The sequence below is a fragment of the Castanea sativa genome, chromosome 2 (genome assembly GCF_040712315.1).
Source record: "Castanea sativa cultivar Marrone di Chiusa Pesio chromosome 2, ASM4071231v1".
NCBI lineage: Eukaryota > Viridiplantae > Streptophyta > Magnoliopsida > Fagales > Fagaceae > Castanea > Castanea sativa.
Genome location: NC_134014.1, coordinates 4,819,109 through 4,827,697, shown reverse-complemented (window position 1 = coordinate 4,827,697; position 8,589 = coordinate 4,819,109). Strand labels below are relative to the sequence as shown.

Here is an 8,589-nt window from a genome sequence, read left to right as displayed (position 1 = left end):
AATTTCAAATCCTCGTGCTCACCTTTCCACTTTTGTCAGCCTTTCACAATCTAAAATAGTGGGCGCGAGGACAAACTACACAGAATGCGACATCGCAGAAGGGTCAAGGAAGCAACGACAAATGTGGAAATTAATGCGACATCGCAGAAGAGAGTAACGACACGTGGAAATTTTTGTTCAAAAAAAATGTGGAGTTTTCTAATGTACCAACCAATTCAAGAAAGAATGACCACAGGCCTGGGTCAACGCATGACCTTCCATGGTGTAGCCATTGCTCATTATAGTAGGCCTAACTTTAAAATGTTGGCTAAGACTAAGATCTCTAATTAAGAACAGAAAGCAATGAACATCTTTGCTTTTGTGTTGTTGAGTTCCAGTTTGCTTCCTTTCTTCTTTGTACTGTCGGATGCTACTGACAGCATTACAAAATCCGAATCCCTCAGTGAGGGCATAACCTTGGTCTCTAAACATGAAAGCTACGCTCTGGGGTTCTTTAGTCCTGGTAATTCCAGTAACCATTACTTGGGAATATGGTATAACAATATCCCAGTTAGAACGGTTGTTTGGGTAGCAAACCGGCTCAATCCAATAAACGACTCGTCTGGCATGTTGATGGTAAACAGTTCAGGTAGTCTTGTTCTTCTCAGCCAGAATACAACAGTTGCATGGTCGGCAAATTCAACAAAACAGGCCAGGAATCCAATAGTCCAGCTTTTAGATTCCGGAAATCTAGTATTAAGAGAAGAGAACGAAGAAAATTATTTGTGGCAAAGCTTTGACTATCCTTCTGATACTTGGCTACCGGGGATGAAGCTTGGATGGGACTTAAGGACTGGTCTGGAACGGCGCCTAACTTCTTGGAAAAGTCCAGATGATCCATCTCCAGGAGAACTTAGTTGGGGGATTGAACTTCATAATTACCCTGAGATAGTCATGAACAAAGGCACCGAGAAGTTCTACCAGACCGGACCATGGAATGGCCTTGGTTTCAGTGGTACACCAGACTTAAAGGAAAATCCAGTTTTCACCTACAATTTTGTCATCAACAGCGATGAGGTGTACTTCATATTCAATTTGATTACAAATTCTGTAATCTCAAGAGCACTTTTGAACGAAACTTCGTCCTTATATGAGCGCTACATATGGGTCTCAAAAGATAAAAAATGGAGCCTATACATATCTTACCCAAAAGACAAATGTGATGATTATAATTTATGTGGTCCTTACGGAAATTGTATCATTGGTGAGTCACCTATCTGTCAATGTGTAGAAGGATTCAAGCATAAGTCGTCAGATACATGGAACCCAGATGAGTGGTCTAAGGGATGTGTACGTATTACCCAATTAAGCTGCGAGGATAAAGATAAAATTGGGTTTCCTAAATTTGCTGGGCTCAAAATGCCAGATACCACGTATTCCTGGGTGAACGGAAGTATGAATCTTAACGAATGCGGAGTCAAATGTTTGAACAACTGTTCCTGTACGGCTTATACAAACTCAAATATTAAAAATGGAGGAAGTGGCTGTGCCATGTGGTTTGGGGATCTAAGTGATTTTAGACAGGTTGCAGCTAATGGGCGGGATGCCTTGCAGGGCGTATATATTCGAATGCCTGCTTCAGAGCAAGGTAATAGGCCTATGGTTTTTATTGCTTTTTAATTTATATTTTTACATGCCATTGAAGCTATCTTCTTTGTTGCTTCCATCTATTTTATTGCATTACTAAAATATTTTTGCTTTTCTTCTGCAAAGTCAATCATAAAGAGGAGAAAGACAAGCAAAAGATGAAGGTTATAGTGATAGTTGTGGTTGCAATTGCGGTCGTTTTCGGGGTGCTCTTGATTCCCTACTGCATAAGCACAAGGGCAAACATCAGAGGTAATATCTCTTTCTTTGACCCCAGGGGCGACGTTACGTGCTGGCCAGAGGCAATTTTTTTTTATATATATAAAATTGTTATGACTCCCCTAAAATAAATATTTGAACTTCTAGAAACGTACAAAGCAGGTAATAAGATGTTGAACAAGAAAAGCCATGAAGTTTAGCCATTTGATCTTAAGAAAAATAATGGTAAGGAATAAAATTTGCGAAATAATGGTAAGGCTAAAATATGTTGTGCCCTAGAGCAGGGGGACCAAGAGGTTGACTCAAGCTAGTAAATATAGATGGGCTGAAATTTGCTCAAAGAAAAAAAGATGGGCTGAAATGGCCCAATGAACAAGAATCACAAAAAATAATCTAAATCTTGTTTTGATTAGGATTATAACCGTTTATGTAAACACCAATTTATACTATTTTATGCAAGATTTCCGGTAAAGTTGGGAAGGCATAAACTAGCACAATACTTCTAGTGAAAAAAACCGTGCCTTTCATCCATGAGCTTTCTTGAGAGAATCCTAGTAGTTTTATAAAATCTTGAGATCCAACGTTCAAAACCACATAGAATTTCTTCTAGTTAGTTGACTGTAGATCAAATATTCCAGGAGGTACCTTAATTGGACTGCGCCAAAGGTTCTAGTTAATTTACACAGACCTGCCATTCATGAACGAAACCATATAGGAAGAAACTCAAAGTTTAAAGCTATTGTGAGTCGCAGCGGTGAATTCTCGATTTGGAATGTAGAGTCTCAGTAGAATGGTTTTTTTTTAAGACTATAAAACACATTCTTTTCTATTTGATTGCCTTAGTGGGAGTAGGTTACGCATATAGCCCCTTTTCCTTTAAAGAGTTACCCATAGGTTTTTCACTTCAGAATCATATTATGTGTCTTATGCATTTATTGTTTTGCTTTATGACTTGTTCACTTTTTCTTTTTTGGTTATTGACATTGACATTTTGGATCACCTAATTAATTTATTTGATTTGAAATCAAATAATAATTATGTTGTATAATTAACTAGCTGATCTAGACGGAACTTAACAAGTGTCATACTCTTATTTCTCATGTATAATGTGAAGCTCATCTTGATCTTAGCAGAGAAATTGGAGAATAATGTGATGATAGACCAAGACATTGAAGGCCAAAGTGAAGACATTGAGGTCCCATTCTTCACCCTAGCTACCATAGTCATTGCCACTAACAACTTTTCAAGCGATAACAAGCTTGGTGAAGGTGGCTTTGGACTTGTATATAAGGTAACTTTGTAGCAAGCTTTTTTAAAGATCACAAAAAATAAAAAGCAATTCTCACCATATTCAACTTCAATAAAATCAATTTGAAAATGTGAATTTTCAGGGTACATTAATAGATGGAAAAGAAATTGCTGTGAAAAGGCTTTCACATAAATCTGGACAAGGATTAAGGGAGTTTAAAAATGAAGTTATACTAATTGCCAAATTGCAACATCGAAATCTTGTTAGGCTTTTGGGATATTACATTGAAGGGGACGAGAAAATGCTAATCTATGAATACATGCCCAATGGAAGCTTGGACTCCTTCATTTTTGGTTTGAACTTCATGAATTTTTTTTACCAAACTTCATAAAAACTTTTATTGTTATTTAAAGAAATGCCAATTTCTTGTTTCATATTCAAGTTAAACTTAGTATTAACATAAGTGAGCAACTTTTTAGATCAAACGAAAGCTAAAGTTTTAAGCTGGTCTATACGCTTCAACATTATCTATGGGATTGCGCGAGGGCTTCTATATCTTCATGAAGATTCTAGATTGAGGATTATACATAGAGATCTCAAACTAAGCAATATTTTACTTGATAGTAAGATGAATCCAAAAATTTCTGACTTCGGTATGGCTAGAATCTTTGGTGGGGATCAGATTGAAGGAAACACAAATAGAGTCGTCGGAACTTAGCACGTATTCTTAACATGTTTTATTGTTGATATTTTTTAATCAAAGATTTTCATGCTTAATGATGTGTTTGCAGTGGTTATATGGCACCCAAATATGCCATTGATGGCCTATTTTCAGTAAAATCTAATGTCTTTAGCTTTGGAATATTGTTGTTGGAGATAATAAGTGGAAAGAAAAATCGAGGCTCTTTCCATCTAGACAATACTCAAAACCTTGTTGGACATGTGAGTTCTCAAAAGATATCATCTTCTATCTGATTACATATAATGATACAAATAATGATAAAGAATTTTAAAATGTCTTAGGCATGGAAATTATGGAAAGAAGGCAGACCTTTAGAACTAATTGATACTGGCTTAAAGGGCTCTGTAATCCACTCAGAGATTCTACGTTGCCTCCATATTAGTTTCTTATGTTTGCAACAACATCACAATGATCGACCAAATATGTCATGTGTGGTTATGATGTTACACGGTGAGAGTTCATTACCTGAACCCAAAGAGTTGGGTTTCTTTGTAGGAAAAAAACCAACTTCATCAAGCAAGAACAAATCATCCTCAACCAATGAAATTACTGTTACCATGTTAGAGGCTCGATAGTCAAATATCATATCAATTGCATTTTATAACATATATTATGAGTGATATTTATATCTTTACATTTTGTATCATACACATTTGTATTCTCCATGTATGCGACATCAGTATTACTATGAGAGATTGTGCCCCTTACCCGTTTTGAATTGATTGCTTTAGGCCAAATTGACGTGAATGGGTGGAGTCACATTATTACCTCTCAAAATGCAGATTCTACTGATTACATTTTTCCCTTTAGATTAAGTTTTTTACAATGGAGTCGTCACTTATTCAATTATTGGAATAAATAAGAAAACCATAATTGAAAAATTCATCATTTTATTGATTTGGGAATGAATGTACATAATCATAGGAAATTACACGGCTATGGTCTTAGATACAATGTAAGATAAAATACATGGTTTTGTTTCCTAGTTACAATGTAAATATTAAAAATTACGTAGACAAGCATTTGATCTACTAACTCTTGATTGATCTAAGCTTAGAGGCTATGTTACAAGATGGGAAGGTGTTAGGCACCTATCATGCCCGGTAAACCGGTCTTTTAGATTATAGTGGCCAACATTTATTTCATATCATCCAAAATATTATCAATCAATTTCTTTGCTTGAATTTAATGTGTGTGCATATGAGAAACCCTAATTTCATTTTTTAATCATTACATTTGGATTAAAAAAAAGTAACTTCTAGTGAATATGTGTGAATGGTGATGTCATTGTGAGAGACCGCAAAGGTGCCTAAAAAAAAAAAAGATTTTTTGTGCTTTTCAAAACACCTCTTTTTTTGGGTAAGCAGTGTAGAGTCGCCACTTACTTTTAATATTAAAAAATAAGAAAAAAATTAAATACAACTTTACACGACTGAATTGTTTCATTCTCATTGATTGAATAAAAAAATACAAACTTTATAAATTAAGTATTGCATGGCTTTGGGTCCTAGTCACAAACTACCAAAGATACATGGCTTTTTGCCCTAGTTACAATCTACCCAAATTTAAAATAAAATAAAATAAAAAAAACAAACAAAAATATAGCCTAGGTCTACCTATCCAAAGACACTAAACTCGAAGGCTAGGCTACAGAATGAGAAGAATGGGAAGGTGTTAGGCACCCATTCTGCCCAGACAGAGTCTAGTCTTCTAGACTCTCATGACCAGTGTACCCCTTTATGCATGATATGAATGATATGTTGACATGGAACACTTAACTAAACTAAGCCACATAAATTTATTTATTAATGCATCCCCTTTAATGCATCCTCTTTCTTTAAAAAAAATTTAGATTCGTTTTTATGAATACAAAATGGGTTTTTGATTTGTATGTAAAAAAATTAGATCTGTTTTGAAACAAAGTAAAAAAAAAAAAATGGTTTTTGGTTTGTATGTAAAAAAAATCAGATCTGTTTTGTAGATGAAAAGATCTAGATTTGTAGAAAGCTTTAAAGAAATCGGATCTGTTTTTTTATGTGAAATAAAATAGAGAAAATCTGTTTTTTTAAGAAGAGAACTACATTCATGAAATAAACCTACACTACTTGCATTAAACAAAACAAACAAAACACTACTAGTCATGAGTTTCTTTCTTTTTATTTCAAAACCTGCTATGTTTAAAAAAAATCAAATCTGCATCTAAGGAAGATACAAATCAATTTTTGTGTTAGAAAAATTCAGATCTACATCTAAGGAAGATACAACTCAGTTTTTGTGTTAGAAAAATTCAGATCTGCATTTAAGGAAGATACAAATCAGTTTTTGATTTTGAAATTTTCATATTTGCCTCTAAGGAAGATACAAATCCATTTTTTATTTTGAAAAATTTAGGTTTGCATCTTAAGGAAGATACAAATCAATTTTTGTGTTAGAAAAATTCAGATTTGCAACTAAGGAAGATACAAATTAGTTTTTGATTTTGAAAAATTCATATTTGCATCTAAGAAAGATACAAATAAGTTTTTGTGTTAGAAAAATTTAGACCTGCATCTAAGGAAGATACAAATCTGTTTTTTGGTTTTTGAAAAAGATGTAATGATACGCAGATTTTTGAAACTCAAAAAGGTAAATCATGACAACAAAAACATCAAGAACATATTTCAACAAAAAATATTATCAACACATGGTATGAGCATTAGAAATTAAAACTAAAAGAATATTTACTCATGCATCATCAAAATAAAAAACAGAAGAAAAAATAGGTAAAGAAAAACCACCCCTTGCATGGACGTACTCTTCTTATTGAGGGAATATCTCAGGGTTCAAAGAAATTTGTTCAATTATCATTGAAACCTAAAATACCTTGCTTACAAAAAAACACTCTTAAGGCTAGAGCCTCTAGAACGTCTTTAACGTAAGAGAGAGAATAATAGAAAAGAGATTTAGAAAGAGGGGAAATCAGAGAGCGTGAAAAAGTATGCTGAATTCTGAGATCCAGCCTCTATTTATAGTGTTAAGGACATATTTTATGTAGTTGGCTAATCCTTTGACAAAACGCACTTTACTTATATTTGGGTAGATCTAGGATGTGTTTAATACTTCAAAGAACATGTTGTTCAAGTCTAGTATTAAAGCCATGAAGATTGGACCAAGAAACAAGTGAAGAAAAGGTGTTTCCTAAAGCTGGACAGATAGCTGGAGACTTGTTGGACACTTGCGGACAACTGCTCGACAAATAGCTATCTATCGAGATTTAATGAATGAAGCTCGACAGCTTCTTGATCGATCAAGGATCTATCGAGGTTACGGGAATTCAGATTTCCAGATCTGATTTTCGGTCCATGTTGTTGTATTTGTGTAGGGTTTCTTTTCTCACAACCTTAGACATATATAAGGCTTATTTTAGAGGCCATCACATAAGAGAATACAAGGAGAACATATGCAAAAGGTGACCGAAACCTTATTCTCTCTGAAAGAAGCTACTACGTCTTTGCACCTTAAGATTTTGTAACCAAGTGCTTCTTGATTTTCATTGTTGATGAAGTGAAGAACTTTGCAGCCAACATTCTTCTTTCTTAATTTGGTGAGTGAGTCACGTACTAGAATTCATGCAAAAGAGTTTGTCACGTACTGGGATCCGTACATCAAAGGATGGCGTTCATATATTGAAGAGTTCAGAGGTTCTGAAGCGATAGAAGGTTTCTGCTATAAGTTCATCTATGAGGATTGTAGAGTCTAGGGACAAAGGTTTTGCATTAGATCTAAAACTTCTCTTTATTATAGTGGATTGCTTTTTGAGAAGATTTCCCCCTAGGTTTTTTACTGTGAAACTGGTTGGTTTCATTGGTTTTCTAGGTCATCATATATTGTCTTATTTACTTTTCCGCTGCATATAATTTTGACATGATATTGATGTTTATTTGTTTTAACAAGTTTTATGCATAATAAATCTAATTAACAACTTGAGTTTAAAACTTGTTAATTCTATTAACCGGGGTCTAAATTTCCCAACATATAGAGGCTGGGGTGTTCAAAAAATTAGCTAAATGATCCGAATACAAACTGGGACGCGTTCTTATCTCTAAAAAATCGAAAAGGATGTGTTTTAACCAAATCCAAGTGCCCTCGAGCCAAGGCTCGAGTTTGTGCCAATCGGCACTTGAAAATTGCCGATTAGCACTCCAAAAGTGTCGAATGGCGCTTTTGGGTGCCGATCCCTCGTTTGAGTTTTGGTTTGTTTTGGACTCTTTTTTTTTTTTTTAAATTGAGTCGGGACTTACACTTAGACACGTTTTTAATGCATATTCTAAAAGTTAAAATCTTTTCTAGATAATTCAGGTCTTTTCAGCAACAATTATCTTGTATATAAATACTCTAAAAGTCTTGTTTATCCACAATTTTATTGTTATCCAATTATCCCCTTTATTCCCATGCATGCAAGCCTATTTTTGATACTAACTGACAACCAATCACAAAATTATTTAATTAATTTTAATAGTCTAGCCAAGAATTAATTTAAATTAATCATGCGTAGTTGATTCTACCTAAACACAATGTATGTTGATCGTGAAAACTTGATCATGCAATATCTTTCAATCCAACGGTCCGATTTGAAAACCAGGCATACCGTCGCGACCATTAGAATCTCAAGATCATTTTTATGATATGCAATGAAAAAATTAATGCATGTAATGCAATCATGAATTTTTGGTACATGAATGGTCACTCTAATCATCTTCCTTAAATAAATCAT

At 34.2% G+C, this 8,589-nt stretch overlaps 1 protein-coding gene across 1 annotated transcript; it reads left to right on the top strand.

The window, feature by feature from the left end:
* Positions 1-330: 330 nt before the first annotated feature.
* On the top strand, positions 331-4,411 carry LOC142624335 (G-type lectin S-receptor-like serine/threonine-protein kinase At4g27290). Its single transcript, XM_075797870.1, has 7 exons — positions 331-1,627; positions 1,753-1,878; positions 2,979-3,136; positions 3,237-3,447; positions 3,574-3,811; positions 3,886-4,036; positions 4,118-4,411. Exons 1-7 carry the CDS (start codon positions 343-345, stop codon positions 4,409-4,411), a joined length of 2,463 nt encoding a protein of 820 aa, XP_075653985.1. The 5' UTR covers positions 331-342.
* Positions 4,412-8,589: the final 4,178 nt, after the last annotated feature.